Below are 19,697 nucleotides of genomic sequence, written 5' to 3' on the forward strand. Positions count from 1 at the left end.
CACACTGAGCACTATATACAGGTCACACTGATATCACACTGAGCACTATACACAGGTCACACTGAGCACTATACACAGGTCACACTGAGCACTATATACAGGTCACACTGATATCACACAGAGCACTATACACAGGTCACACTGATATCACACAGAGCACTATACACAGATCACACTGAGCACTATACACAGGTCACACTGATATCAAACAGAGCACTATACACAGATCACACTGAGCACTATACACAGGTCACACTGATATCACACTGAGCACTATACACAGGTCACACTGATATCACACAGAGCACTATACACAGGTCACACTGATATCACACTGAGCACTATACACAGGTCACACTGAGCACTATACACAGGTCACACTGATATCACACAGAGCACTATACACAGGTCACACTGATATCACACTGAGCACTATACACAGGTCACACTGAGCACTATACACAGGTCACACTGAGCACTATATACAGGTCACACTGAGCACTATATACAGGTCACACTGATATCACACAGAGCACTATACACAGATCACACTGAGCACTATACACAGGTCACACTGATATCACACTGAGCACTATACACAGGTCACACTGATATCACACTGAGCACTATACACAGGTCACACTGAGCACTATACACAGGTCACACTGATATCACAGGGAGCACTATACACAGGTCACACTGAGCACTATACACAGGTCACACTGATATCACACTGATCACTATACACAGGTCACACTGATATCACACTGAGCACTATACACAGGTCACACTGATATCACACTGAGCACTATACACAGATATCACACTGAGCACTATACACAGGTCACACTGAGATCACACAGAGCACTATACACAGATCACACTGATATCACACAGAGCACTATACACAGGTCACACTGATATCACACAGAGCACTATACCCAGGTCACACTGAGCACTATACACAGGTCACACTGATATCACACAGAGCACTATACACAGGTCACACTGATATCACAGAGCACTATACACAGGTCACACTGATATCACACAGAGCACTATACACAGGTCACACTGATATCACACAGAGCACTATACACAGGTCACACTGAGCACTATATACAGGTCACACTGATATCACACAGAGCACTATACACAGGTCACACTGACATCACACTGAGCACTATACACAGATATCACACTGATATCACACTGAGCACTATACACAGGTCACACTGAGCACTATACACAGATCACACTGATATCACACTGAGCACTATACACAGGTCACACTGAGCACTATACACAGATCACACTGAGCACTATACACAGGTCACACTGATATCACACTGAGCACTATACACAGGTCACACTGATATCACACAGAGCACTATACACAGGTCACACTGATATCAGAGCACTATACACAGGTCACACTGATATCACAGGGAGCACTATACACAGGTCACACTGATATCACAGGGAGCACTATACACAGGTCACACTGATATCACAGGGAGCACTATACACAGGTCACACTGATATCACAGGGAGCACTATACACAGGTCACACTGATATCACACTGAGCACTATACACAGATATCACACTGAGCACTATACACAGGTCACACTGAGATCACACAGAGCACTATACACAGATCACACTGATATCACACAGAGCACTATACACAGGTCACACTGATATCACACTAATATCACACTGTGCACTATACACAGGTCACACTGAGCACTATACACAGATCACACTGATATCACACAGAGCACTATACACAGGTCACACTGATATCACACTGAGCACTATACACAGGTCACACTGATATCACATAGAGCACTATACACAGGTCACACTGATATCACATAGAGCACTATACACAGGTCACACTGAGCACTATACACAGATCACACTGATATCACACAGAGCACTATACACAGGTCACACTGATATCACACTGAGCACTATACACAGGTCACACTGAGCACTATACACAGGTCACACTGATATCACACTGAGCACTATACACAGGTCACACTGATATCACACTGAGCACTATACACAGGTCACACTGATATCACAATGAGCACTATACACAGGTCACACTGATATCACACTGATCACCATACACAGGTCACACTGAGCACTATACACAGGTCACACTGATATCACACTGAGCACTATACACAGGTCACACTGATATCACACTGAGCACTATACACAGGTCACACTGAGATCACACAGAGCACTATACACAGATCACACTGATATCACACAGAGCACTATACACAGGTCACACTGATATCACACTAATATCACACTGTGCACTATACACAGGTCACACTGATATCACACTGAGCACTATACACAGGTCATACTGAGATCACACAGAGCACTATACACAGATCACACTGATATCACACAGAGCACTATACACAGATCACACTGATATCACACTGAGCACTATACACAGGTCACACTGATATCACACTGAGCACTATACACAGGTCACACTGATATCACACTGAGCACTATACACAGGTCACACTGAGATCACACAGAGCACTATACACAGATCACACTGATATCACACAGAGCACTATACACAGGTCACACTGATATCACACTAATATCACACTGTGCACTATACACAGGTCACACTGAGCACTATACACAGGTCACACTGATATCACGCTGAGCACTATACACAGGTCACACTGAGCACTATACACAGATCACACTGATATCACACTGATCACTATACACAGGTCACACAGAGCACTATACACAGGTCATACTGATATCACACAGAGCACTATACACAGGTCATACTGAGCACTATACACAGATCACACTGATATCACACAGAGCACTATACACAGGTCACACTGATATCACACTGAGCACTATACACAGGTCACACTGATATCACACTGAGCACTATACACACGTCACACTGATATCACACAGAGCACTATACACAGGTCACACTGATATCACACTGAGCACTATACACAGGTCACACTGATATCACACTGAGCACTATCCACAGATCACACTGAGCACTATCCACAGGTCACACTGATATCACACAGAGCACTATACACAGGTCACACTGATATCACACTGAGCACTATACACAGGTCACACTGATATCACACTGAGCACTATACACAGATCACACTGATATCACAGTGAGCACTATACACAGGTCACACTGATATCACACTGAGCACTATACACAGATCACACTGAGCACTATACACAGGTCACACTGATATCACACAGAGCACTATACACACAGGTCACACTGAGCACTATACACAGGTCACACTGAGCACTATACACAGATCACACTGATATCCCAGTGAGCACTATACACAGGTCACACTGATATCACACTGAGCACTATACACAGGTCACACTGATATCACACTGAGCACTATACACAGGTCACACTGATATCACACAGAGCACTATACACAGGTCACACTGATATCACACAGAGTACTATACACAGGTCACACTGATATCACACAGAGCACTATACACAGGTCACACTGAGCACTATACACAGGTCACACTGATATCACACATAGCACTATACACAGGTCACACTGAGCACGATACACAGGTCACACTGATATCACACTGAGCACTATACACAGGTCACACTGATATCACACTGATCACCATACACAGGTCACACTGAGCACTATACACAGGTCACACTGAGCACTATACACAGGTCACACTGATATCACACTGAGCACTATACACAGGTCACACTGATATCACACAGAGCACTATACACAGGTCACACTGATATCACAGTGAGCACTATACACAGGTCACACTGATATCACAGTGAGCACTATACACAGGTCACACTGATATCACACAGAGCACTATACACACAGGTCACACTGAGCACTATACACAGGTCACACTGATATCACACTGAGCACTATACACAGGTCATACTGATATCACACAGAGCACTATACACAGGTCATACTGATATCACACAGAGCACTATACACAGGTCACACTGAGCACTATACACAGATCACACTGATATCACACAGAGCACTATACACTGGTCACACTAATATCACACTGAGCACTATACACACGTCACACTGATATCACACAGAGCACTATACACAGGTCACACTGATATCACACTGAGCACTATACACAGGTCACACTGATATCACACTGAGCACTATACACAGGTCACACTGATATCACACTGAGCACTATCCACAGATCACACTGAGCACTATCCACAGGTCACACTGATATCACACTGAGCACTATACACAGATCACACTGATATCACAGTGAGCACTATACACAGGTCACACTGATATCACAGTGAGCACTATACACAGGTCACACTGAGCACTATACACAGGTCACACTGATATCACACAGAGCACTATACACACAGGTCACACTGAGCACTATACACAGGTCACACTGAGCACTATACACAGATCACACTGAGCACTATACACAGATCACACTGATATCACAGTGAGCACTATACACAGGTCACACTGATATCACACTGAGCACTATACACAGGTCACACTGATATCACACTGAGCACTATACACAGGTCACACTGATATCACACTGAGCACTATACACAGGTCACACTGATATCACACAGAGCACTATACACAGGTCACACAGAGCACTATACACAGGTCACACTGATATCACACAGAGCACTATACACAGGTCACACTGATATCACACAGAGCACTATACACAGGTCACACTGAGCACTATACACAGGTCACACTGATATCACACTGAGCACTATACACAGGTCACACTGATATCACACATAGCACTATACACAGGTCACACTGAGCACTATACACAGGTCACACTGATATCACACAGAGCACTATACACAGGTCACACTGATATCACAGTGAGCACTATACACAGGTCACACTGATATCACACTGAGCACTATACACAGATCACACTGAGCACTATACACAGGTCACACTGATATCACACAGAGCACTATACACACAGGTCACACTGAGCACTATACACAGGTCACACTGATATCACACAGAGCACTATACACAGGTCATACTGATATCACACAGAGCACTATACACAGGTCATACTGATATCACACAGAGCACTATACACAGGTCACACTGAGCACTATACACAGATCACACTGATATCACACAGAGCACTATACACAGGTCACACTGAGCACTATACACACGTCACACTGATATCACACAGAGCACTATACACAGGTCACACTGATATCACACTGAGCACTATACACAGGTCACACTGATATCACACTGAGCACTATCCACAGATCACACTGAGCACTATCCACAGGTCACACTGATATCACACAGAGCACTATACACAGGTCACACTGATATCACACTAAGCACTATACACAGGTCACACTGATATCACACTGAGCACTATACACAGGTCACACTGATATCACAGTGAGCACTATACACAGGTCACACTGATATCACAGTGAGCACTATACACAGATCACACTGAGCACTATACACAGGTCACACTGATATCACACAGAGCACTATACACACAGGTCACACTGAGCACTATACACAGGTCACACTGAGCACTATACACAGATCACACTGATATCACAGTGAGCACTATACACAGGTCACACTGATATCACACAGGTCACACTGAGCACTATACACAGGTCACACTGATATCACACTGAGCACTATACACAGGTCACACTGATATCACACAGAGCACTATACACAGGTCACACTGATATCACACAGAGCACTATACACAGGTCACACTGATATCACACAGAGCACTATACACAGGTCACACTGAGCACTATACACAGGTCACACTGATATCACACTGAGCACTATACACAGTTCACACTGATATCACACTGAGCACTATACACAGGTCACACTGATATCACACTGAGCACTATACACAGGTCACACTGAGCACTATACACAGGTCACACTGATATCACACTGAGCACTATACACAGGTCACACTGATATCACACTGATCACCATACACAGGTCACACTGAGCACTATACACAGGTCACACTGATATCACAGTGAGCACTATACACAGGTCACACTGATATCACACTGAGCACTATACACAGATCACACTGAGCACTATACACAGGTCACACTGATCACACAGAGCACTATACACACAGGTCACACTGAGCACTATACACAGGTCACACTGATATCACACTGAGCACTATACACAGATCACACTGAGCACTATACACAGATCACACTGATATCACAGTGAGCACTATACACAGGTCACACTGATATCACACTGAGCACTATACACAGGTCACACTGATATCACACTGAGCACTATACACACACGTCACACTGATATCACACAGAGCACTATACACAGGTCACACTGATATCACACAGAGCACTATACACAGGTCACACTGATATCACACTGAGCACTATCCACAGATCACACTGAGCACTATCCACAGGTCACACTGATATCACACAGAGCACTATACACAGGTCACACTGATATCACACAGAGCACTATACACAGGTCACACTGATATCACACAGAGCACTATACACAGGTCACACTGATATCACACAGAGCACTATACACAGGTCATACTGATATCACACAGAGCACTATACACAGGTCATACTGATATCACACAGAGCACTATACACAGGTCACACTGAGCACTATACACAGATCACACTGATATCACACAGGTCACACTGATATCACACTGAGCACTATACACAGGTCACACTGATATCACACTGAGCACTATACACACACGTCACACTGATATCACACAGAGCACTATACACAGGTCACACTGATATCACACAGAGCACTATACACAGGTCACACTGATATCACACTGAGCACTATCCACAGATCACACTGAGCACTATCCACAGGTCACACTGATATCACACAGAGCACTATACACAGGTCACACTGATATCACACTGAGCACTATACACAGGTCACACTGAGCACTATACACAGGTCCCACTGATATCACACAGAGCACTATACACACAGGTCACACTGAGCACTATACACAGGTCACACTGATATCACAGTGAGCACTATACACAGGTCACACTGATATCACACTGAGCACTATACACAGGTCACACTGATATCACACAGAGCACTATACACAGGTCACACTGATATCACACAGAACACTATACACAGGTCACACTGATATCACACAGAGCACTATACACAGGTCACACTGAGCACTATACACAGGTCACACTGATATCACACTGAGTACTATACACAGGTCACACTGATATCACACTGAGCACTATACACAGGTCACACTGATATCACACTGAGCACTATACACAGGTCACACTGATATCACACAGAGCACTATACACAGGTCACACTGATATCACACAGAGCACTATACACAGGTCACACTGATATCACACAGAGCACTATACACAGGTCACACTGATCACTATACACAGGTCACACTGATATCACACTGAGCACTATACACAGATCACACTGAGCACTATACACAGATCACACTGATATCACAGTGAGCACTATACACAGGTCACACTGATATCACACTGAGCACTATACACAGGTCACACTGAGCACTATACACAGGTCACACTGATATCACACTGAGCACTATACACAGGTCACACTGATATCACACAGAGCACTATACACAGGTCACACTGATATCACACAGAGCACTATACACAGGTCACACTGATATCACACAGAGCACTATACACAGGTCACACTGATATCACACAGAGCACTATACACAGGTCACACTGATATCACACAGAGCACTATACACAGGTCACACTGATATCACACAGAGCACTATACACAGGTCACACTGAGCACTATACACAGGTCACACTGATATCACACTGAGCACTATACACAGGTCACACTGATATCACACATAGCACTATACACAGGTCACACTGAGCACTATACACAGGTCACACTGATATCACACAGAGCACTATACACAGGTCACACTGATATCACAGTGAGCACTATACACAGGTCACACTGATATCACACTGAGCACTATACACAGATCACACTGAGCACTATACACAGGTCACACTGATATCACACAGAGCACTATACACACAGGTCACACTGAGCACTATACACAGGTCACACTGATATCACACTGAGCACTATACACAGGTCATACTGATATCACACAGAGCACTATACACAGGTCATACTGATATCACACAGAGCACTATACACAGGTCATACTGATATCACACAGAGCACTATACACAGGTCATACTGATATCACACAGAGCACTATACACAGGTCACACTGAGCACTATACACAGATCACACTGATATCACACAGAGCACTATACACAGATCACACTGATATCACACAGAGCACTATACACAGGTCACACTGATATCACACTGAGCACTATACACAGGTCACACTGAGCACTATACACAGGTCACACTGATATCACACTGAGCACTATACACAGGTCACACTGAGCACTATACACAGGTCACACTGATATCACAATGAGCACTATACACAGGTCACACTGATATCACACTGATCACCATACACAGGTCACACTGAGCACTATACACAGGTCACACTGATATCACACTGAGCACTATACACAGGTCACACTGATATCACACTGAGCACTATACACAGGTCACACTGAGATCACACAGAGCACTATACACAGATCACACTGATATCACACAGAGCACTATACACAGGTCACACTGATATCACACTAATATCACACTGTGCACTATACACAGGTCACACTGATATCACACTGAGCACTATACACAGGTCACACTGAGATCACACAGAGCACTATACACAGATCACACTGATATCACACAGAGCACTATACACAGATCACACTGATATCACACTGAGCACTATACACAGGTCACACTGATATCACACTGAGCACTATACACAGGTCACACTGATATCACACTGAGCACTATACACAGGTCACACTGAGATCACACAGAGCACTATACACAGATCACACTGATATCACACAGAGCACTATACACAGGTCACACTGATATCACACTAATATCACACTGTGCACTATACACAGGTCACACTGAGCACTATACACAGGTCACACTGATATCACGCTGAGCACTATACACAGGTCACACTGAGCACTATACACAGATCACACTGATATCACACTGATCACTATACACAGGTCACACAGAGCACTATACACAGGTCATACTGATATCACACAGAGCACTATACACAGGTCATACTGAGCACTATACACAGATCACACTGATATCACACAGAGCACTATACACAGGTCACACTGATATCACACTGAGCACTATACACAGGTCACACTGATATCACACTGAGCACTATACACACGTCACACTGATATCACACAGAGCACTATACACAGGTCACACTGATATCACACAGAGCACTATACACAGGTCACACTGATATCACACTGAGCACTATCCACAGATCACACTGAGCACTATCCACAGGTCACACTGATATCACACTGAGCACTATACACAGGTCACACTGATATCACACTGAGCACTATACACAGATCACACTGATATCACAGTGAGCACTATACACAGGTCACACTGATATCACACTGAGCACTATACACAGATCACACTGAGCACTATACACAGGTCACACTGATATCACACAGAGCACTATACACACAGGTCACACTGAGCACTATACACAGGTCACACTGAGCACTATACACAGATCACACTGATATCCCAGTGAGCACTATACACAGGTCACACTGATATCACACTGAGCACTATACACAGGTCACACTGATATCACACTGAGCACTATACACAGGTCACACTGATATCACACAGAGCACTATACACAGGTCACACTGATATCACACAGAGTACTATACACAGGTCACACTGATATCACACAGAGCACTATACACAGGTCACACTGAGCACTATACACAGGTCACACTGATATCACACATAGCACTATACACAGGTCACACTGAGCACTATACACAGGTCACACTGATATCACACTGAGCACTATACACAGGTCACACTGATATCACACTGATCACCATACACAGGTCACACTGAGCACTATACACAGGTCACACTGAGCACTATACACAGGTCACACTGATGTCACACTGAGCACTATACACAGGTCACACTGATATCACACAGAGCACTATACACAGGTCACACTGATATCACAGTGAGCACTATACACAGGTCACACTGATATCACACTGAGCACTATACACAGGTCACACTGATATCACACAGAGCACTATACACACAGGTCACACTGAGCACTATACACAGGTCACACTGATATCACACTGAGCACTATACACAGGTCATACTGATATCACACAGAGCACTATACACAGGTCATACTGATATCACACAGAGCACTATACACAGGTCACACTGAGCACTATACACAGATCACACTGATATCACACAGAGCACTATACACTGGTCACACTAATATCACACTGAGCACTATACACACGTCACACTGATATCACACAGAGCACTATACACAGGTCACACTGATATCACACTGAGCACTATACACAGGTCACACTGATATCACACTGAGCACTATACACAGGTCACACTGATATCACACTGAGCACTATCCACAGATCACACTGAGCACTATCCACAGGTCACACTGATATCACACAGAGCACTATACACAGGTCACACTGATTTCACACTGAGCACTATACACAGGTCACACTGATATCACACTGAGCACTATACACAGATCACACTGAGCACTATACACAGGTCACACTGATATCACACTGAGCACTATACACAGATCACACTGATATCACAGTGAGCACTATACACAGGTCACACTGATATCACAGTGAGCACTATACACAGGTCACACTGAGCACTATACACAGGTCACACTGATATCACACAGAGCACTATACACACAGGTCACACTGAGCACTATACACAGATCACACTGAGCACTATACACAGATCACACTGATATCACAGTGAGCACTATACACAGGTCACACTGATATCACACTGAGCACTATACACAGGTCACACTGATATCACACTGAGCACTATACACAGGTCACACTGATATCACACTGAGCACTATACACAGGTCACACTGATATCACACAGAGCACTATACACAGGTCACACAGAGCACTATACACAGGTCACACTGATATCACAGAGCACTATACACAGGTCACACTGATATCACACAGAGCACTATACACAGGTCACACTGATATCACACTGAGCACTATACACAGGTCACACTGATATCACACATAGCACTATACACAGGTCACACTGAGCACTATACACAGGTCACACTGATATCACACTGAGCACTATACACAGGTCACACTGATATCACACTGATCACCATACACAGGTCACACTGAGCACTATACACAGGTCACACTGATATCACACTGAGCACTATACACAGGTCACACTGATATCACACAGAGCACTATACACAGGTCACACTGATATCACACAGAGCACTATACACAGGTCACACTGATATCACACTGAGCACTATACACAGGTCACACTGATATCACACTGAGCACTATACACAGATCACACTGAGCACTATACACAGGTCACACTGATATCACACAGAGCACTATACACACAGGTCACACTGAGCACTATACACAGGTCACACTGATATCACACAGAGCACTATACACAGGTCATACTGATATCACACAGAGCACTATACACAGGTCATACTGATATCACACAGAGCACTATACACAGGTCACACTGAGCACTATACACAGATCACACTGATATCACACAGAGCACTATACACAGGTCACACTGAGCACTATACACACGTCACACTGATATCACACAGAGCACTATACACAGGTCACACTGATATCACACTGAGCACTATACACAGGTCACACTGATATCACACTGAGCACTATCCACAGATCACACTGAGCACTATCCACAGGTCACACTGATATCACACAGAGCACTATACACAGGTCACACTGATATCACACTAAGCACTATACACAGGTCACACTGATATCACACTGAGCACTATACACAGATCACACTGATATCACAGTGAGCACTATACACAGGTCACACTGATATCACAGTGAGCACTATACACAGATCACACTGAGCACTATACACAGGTCACACTGATATCACACAGAGCACTATACACACAGGTCACACTGAGCACTATACACAGGTCACACTGAGCACTATACACAGATCACACTGATATCACAGTGAGCACTATACACAGGTCACACTGATATCACACAGGTCACACTGAGCACTATACACAGGTCACACTGATATCACACTGAGCACTATACACAGGTCACACTGATATCACACAGAGCACTATACACAGGTCACACTGATATCACACAGAGCACTATACACAGGTCACACTGATATCACACAGAGCACTATACACAGGTCACACTGAGCACTATACACAGGTCACACTGATATCACACTGAGCACTATACACAGTTCACACTGATATCACACTGAGCACTATACACAGGTCACACTGATATCACACTGAGCACTATACACAGGTCACACTGAGCACTATACACAGGTCACACTGATATCACACTGAGCACTATACACAGGTCACACTGATATCACACTGATCACCATACACAGGTCACACTGAGCACTATACACAGGTCACACTGATATCACAGTGAGCACTATACACAGGTCACACTGATATCACACTGAGCACTATACACAGATCACACTGAGCACTATACACAGGTCACACTGATCACACAGAGCACTATACACACAGGTCACACTGAGCACTATACACAGGTCACACTGATATCACACTGAGCACTATACACAGATCACACTGAGCACTATACACAGATCACACTGATATCACAGTGAGCACTATACACAGGTCACACTGATATCACACTGAGCACTATACACAGGTCACACTGATATCACACTGAGCACTATACACAGGTCACACTGATATCACACAGAGCACTATACACAGGTCACACTGATATCACACTGAGCACTATCCACAGATCACACTGAGCACTATCCACAGGTCACACTGATATCACACAGAGCACTATACACAGGTCACACTGATATCACACAGAGCACTATACACAGGTCACACTGATATCACACAGAGCACTATACACAGGTCACACTGATATCACACAGAGCACTATACACAGGTCATACTGATATCACACAGAGCACTATACACAGGTCATACTGATATCACACAGAGCACTATACACAGGTCACACTGAGCACTATACACAGATCACACTGATATCACACAGGTCACTATACACAGGTCACACTGATATCACACTGAGCACTATACACACACGTCACACTGATATCACACAGAGCACTATACACAGGTCACACTGATATCACACAGAGCACTATACACAGGTCACACTGATATCGCACTGAGCACTATCCACAGATCACACTGAGCACTATCCACAGGTCACACTGATATCACACAGAGCACTATACACAGGTCACACTGATATCACACTGAGCACTATACACAGGTCACACTGAGCACTATACACAGGTCCCACTGATATCACACAGAGCACTATACACACAGGTCACACTGAGCACTATACACAGGTCACACTGATATCACAGTGAGCACTATACACAGGTCACACTGATATCACACTGAGCACTATACACAGGTCACACTGATATCACACAGAGCACTATACACAGGTCACACTGATATCACACAGAACACTATACACAGGTCACACTGATATCACACAGAGCACTATACACAGGTCACACTGAGCACTATACACAGGTCACACTGATATCACACTGAGTACTATACACAGGTCACACTGATATCACACTGAGCACTATACACAGGTCACACTGATATCACACTGAGCACTATACACAGGTCACACTGATATCACACAGAGCACTATACACAGGTCACACTGATATCACACAGAGCACTATACACAGGTCACACTGATATCACACAGAGCACTATACACAGGTCACACTGATCACTATACACAGGTCACACTGATATCACACTGAGCACTATACACAGATCACACTGAGCACTATACACAGATCACACTGATATCACAGTGAGCACTATACACAGGTCACACTGATATCACACTGAGCACTATACACAGGTCACACTGAGCACTATACACAGGTCACACTGATATCACACTGAGCACTATACACAGGTCACACTGATATCACACAGAGCACTATACACAGGTCACACTGATATCACACAGAGCACTATACACAGGTCACACTGATATCACACAGAGCACTATACACAGGTCACACTGATATCACACAGAGCACTATACACAGGTCACACTGATATCACACAGAGCACTATACACAGGTCACACTGATATCACACAGAGCACTATACACAGGTCACACTGAGCACTATACACAGGTCACACTGATATCACACTGAGCACTATACACAGGTCACACTGATATCACACAGGTCACACTGATATCACACATAGCACTATACACAGGTCACACTGAGCACTATACACAGGTCACACTGATATCACACTGAGCACTATACACAGGTCACACTGATATCACACTGATCACCATACACAGGTCACACTGAGCACTATACACAGGTCACACTGAGCACTATACACAGGTCACACTGATATCACACAGAGCACTATACACAGGTCACACTGATATCACAGTGAGCACTATACACAGGTCACACTGATATCACACTGAGCACTATACACAGATCACACTGAGCACTATACACAGGTCACACTGATATCACACAGAGCACTATACACACAGGTCACACTGAGCACTATACACAGGTCACACTGATATCACACTGAGCACTATACACAGGTCATACTGATATCACACAGAGCACTATACACAGGTCATACTGATATCACACAGAGCACTATACACAGGTCACACTGAGCACTATACACAGATCACACTGATATCACACAGAGCACTATACACAGGTCACACTGATATCACACTGAGCACTATACACACGTCACACTGATATCACACTGAGCACTATCCACAGATCACACTGAGCACTATCCACAGGTCACACTGATATCACACAGAGCACTATACACAGGTCACACTGATATCACACTGAGCACTATACACAGGTCACACTGATATCACACTGAGCACTATACACAGATCACACTGATATCACACAGAGCACTATACACAGGTCACACTGATATCACACTGAGCACTATACACAGGTCACACTGATATCACACTGAGCACTATACACAGGTCACACTGATATCACACTAAGCACTATACACAGGTCACACTGATATCACACAGAGCACTATACACAGGTCACACTGATATCACACAGAGCACTATACACAGGTCACACTGATATCACACTGAGCACTATACACAGATCACACTGATATCACACAGAGCACTATACACAGGTCACACTGATATCACACAGAGCACTATACACAGGTCACACTGATATCACACTGAGCACTATACACAGGTCACACTGATATCACACAGAGCACTATACACAGGTCACACTGATATCACACAGAGCACTATACACACAGGTCACACTGATATCACACAGAGCACTATACACACAGGTCACACTGAGCACTATACACAGGTCACACTGAGCACTATACACAGGTCACACTGATATCACAGTGAGCACTATACACAGGTCACACTGATATCACAGTGAGCACTATACACAGGTCACACTGATATCACACAGAACACTATACACAGGTCACACTGATATCACACAGAGCACTATACACAGGTCACACTGATATCACACAGAGCACTATACACAGGTCACACTGATCACTATACACAGGTCACACTGATATCACACAGAGCACTATACACAGGTCACACTGATATCACACTGAGCACTATACACAGGTCACACTGATATCACACAGAACACTATACACAGGTCACACTGATATCACACAGAGCACTATACACAGGTCACACTGATCACTATACACAGGTCACACTGATATCACACAGAGCACTATACACAGGTCACACTGATATCACACTGAGCACTATACACAGGTCACACTGATATCACACTGAGCACTATACACAGGTCACACTGAGCACTATACACAGGTCACACTGAGCTCACACACCTGGTAATAATGACATGTACATGCAGGTATTGAGGTTCCTGTCTTTGGTGTCTGTAACTAGCTGTGTAAAGTTTCTCAGAGTCTCACCAGATCTTTGCTAGTCTTCTTGTCTCTGACACAAACACTAGAGATTGCTAACAAATGCTTTAACCTTCTTTGTCGGCCATTTTCCTAGAGACCAGCGCAGCCTGTAACCAAAGCAATGTCCTACACAAAATGGCGCCGATATTGTTCAGTTATGCTGCAGCTACGAGCGCAGAGGGGATGATAGTGTCAATGCTCTGCTCCAGTGACTTCCGGCATTATCAGTGATCAGTCACATGACCCCCCGGGGGGCGGGGCACTAGCATCACGTTCAGTTATCAGGCCCTCCCACCAGGTAGTAGGTACATATAACCCTGCTCCTGGTCTCCCCACATAATGTATAATTACATCCCCTATGTACTATAATTACAGTCCCCTGTGTATGATTACAGTCCCCTGTGTATGATTACAGTCCCCTATGTACTATAATTACAGTCCCCTATGTACTATAATTACAGTCCCCTGTGTATGATTACAGTCCCCTATGTACTATAATTACAGTCCCCTATGTACTATAATTACAGTCCCCTGTGTATGATTACAGTCCCCTATGTACTATAATTACAGTCCCCTATGTACTATAATTACAGTCCCCTGTGTATGATTACAGTCCCCTATGTACTATAATTACAGTCCCCTATGTATGATTACAGTCCCCTATGTACTATAATTACAGTCCCCTATGTATGATTACAGTCCCCTATGTACTATAATTACAGTCCCCTGTGTATGATTACAGTCCCCTATGTACTATAATTACAGTCCCCTATGTACTATAATTACAGTCCCCTGTGTATGATTACAGTCCCCTATGTACTATAATTACAGTCCCCTATGTATGATTACAGTCCCCTATGTACTATAATTACAGTCCCCTGTGTATGATTACAGTCCCCTGTGTATAATTACAGTCCCCTATGTACTATAATTACAGTCCCCTGTGTATGATTACAGTCCCCTATGTACTATAATTACAGTCCCCTATGTACTATAATTACAGTCCCCTGTGTATAATTACAGTCCCCTATGTACTATAATTACAGTCCCCTATGTACTATAATTACAGTCCCCTGTGTATGATTACAGTCCCCTATGTACTATAATTACAGTCCCCTATGTATGATTACAGTCCCCTATGTACTATAATTACAGTCCCCGATGTACTATAATTACAGTCCCCTGTGTATAATTACAGTCCCCTGTGTATGATTACAGTCCCCTATGTACTATAATTACAGTCCCCTGTGTATAATTACAGTCCCCTATGTACTATAATTACAGTTCCCTGTGTATGATTACAGTCCCCTATGTACTATAATTACAGTCCCCTATGTATGATTACAGTCCCCTGTGTATAATTACTGTCCCCTATGTATGATTACAGTCCCCTATGTATAATTACAGTCCCCTATGTATGATTACAGTCCCCTGTGTATAATTACAGTCCCCTATGTATGATTACAGTCCCCTGTGTATAATTACAGTCCCCTATGTACTATAATTACAGTTCCCTATGTATGATTACAGTCCCCTATGTACTATAATTACAGTCCCCTATGTATGATTACAGTCCACTGTGTATAATTACTGTCCCCTATGTATGATTACAGTCCCCTGTGTATAATTACAGTCCCCTATGTATGATTACAGTCCCCTGTGTATAATTACAGTCCCCTATGTACTATAATTACAGTCCCCTATGTACTATAATTACAGTCCCCTATGTATGATTACAGTCCCCTGTGTATAATTACAGTCCCCTATGTATTATAATTACAGTCCCCTGTGTTTGATTACAGTCCCCTGTGTACTATAATTACAGTCCCCTATGTATAATTACAGTCCCCTGTGTATGATTACAGTCCCCTATGTATAATTACAGTCCCCTGTGTATAATTACAGTAACCTATGTACTATAATTACAGTCCCCTATGTATGATTACAGTCCCCTATGTATAATTACAGTCCCCTGTGTATAATTACAGTAACCTATGTACTATAATTACAGTCCCCTGTGTATGATTACAGTCCCCTATGTACTATAATTACAGTCCCCTGTGTTTGATTACAGTCCCCTATGTACTATAATTACAGTCCCCTATGTATAATTACAGTCCCCTGTGTATAATTACAGTAACCTGTGTATGATTAGTCCCCTATGTATGATTACAGTCCCCTATGTATGATTAGTCCCCTATGTATGATTACAGTCCCCTGTGTATGATTACAGTCCCCTGTGTATAATTACAGTCCCCTGTGTATGATTACAGTCCCCTGTGTATAATTACAGTCCCCTGTGTATAATTACAGTCCCCTATGTATGATTACAGTAACCTGTGTATAATTTCAGTCCCCTGTGTATGATTACAGTCCCCTGTGTATGATTATAGTCCCCTGTGTATGATTACAGTCCCCTATGTATAATTACAGTCCCCTGTGTATGACTACAGTCCCCTGTGTATGATTACAGTCCCCTATGTATAATTACAGTCCCCTATGTATGATTACAGCCCCCTATGTATGATTGCAGTCCCCTGTGTATAATTACAGTCCCCTGTGTATGATTACAGTCCCCTATGTATGATTACATTCCCCTGTGTATGATTACAGTCCCCTATGTATGATTACAGTCCCCTGTGTATAATTACAGTTCCCTGTGTATGATTACAGTCCCCTATGTATGATTACAGTAACCTGTGTATGATTACAGTCCCCTATGTATAATTACAGTCCCCTGTGTATAATTACAGTCCCCTATGTATGATTACAGTCCCCTATGTATAATTACAGTAACCTATGTATAATTACAGTCCCCTGTGTATAATTACAGTAACCTATGTATAATTACAGTCCCCTGTGTATAATTACAGTCCCCTATGTATGATTACAGTCCCCTATGTATAATTACAGTCCCCTATGTATGATTACAGTCCCCTATGTATAATTACAGTCCCCTATGTATGATTATAGTCCCCTATGTATGATTACAGAGCCTGATTCAGAGCCGTACGCTATTTGCGCTCGCTCGTTCAGAAAAAGGGGCCGGATATTTAAATAGCGCGCTCGCTCTTTGCGGTCTGTTGACGCCTCTATGTCTGAACGAACGAACGAAACATGCGCTCGCTATTTTTTAAAAAACGCCCCCTGGCTGCTCGCATCCTACGTCATCTCT

General features: G+C 43.6%; 1 protein-coding gene across 2 annotated transcripts in view; it reads right to left on the reverse strand.

Annotated features, from left to right (window-relative positions):
• TERF2IP (TERF2 interacting protein) overlaps window positions 1-16,706 on the reverse strand; it is a 43,943-nt gene extending 27,237 nt beyond the window's left edge. The window contains exon 1 of one of the 2 annotated variants that reach the window (XM_088466181.1): window positions 16,529-16,706. Coding sequence is in view for 1 of the 2 variants with exons in the window: in XM_088466180.1 (XP_088322306.1) it covers window positions 16,442-16,463 (22 nt within the window). In the remaining variant the exon portion in view is untranslated. The other variant, XM_088466180.1, reaches the window with a different exon arrangement.
• Between the last annotated feature and the right edge of the window lie 2,991 nt (window positions 16,707-19,697).

The sequence above is a fragment of the Taudactylus pleione genome, unplaced genomic scaffold (genome assembly GCF_031769625.1).
Source record: "Taudactylus pleione unplaced genomic scaffold, aTauple2 ptg002615l, whole genome shotgun sequence".
Taxonomy (NCBI): domain Eukaryota; kingdom Metazoa; phylum Chordata; class Amphibia; order Anura; family Myobatrachidae; genus Taudactylus; species Taudactylus pleione.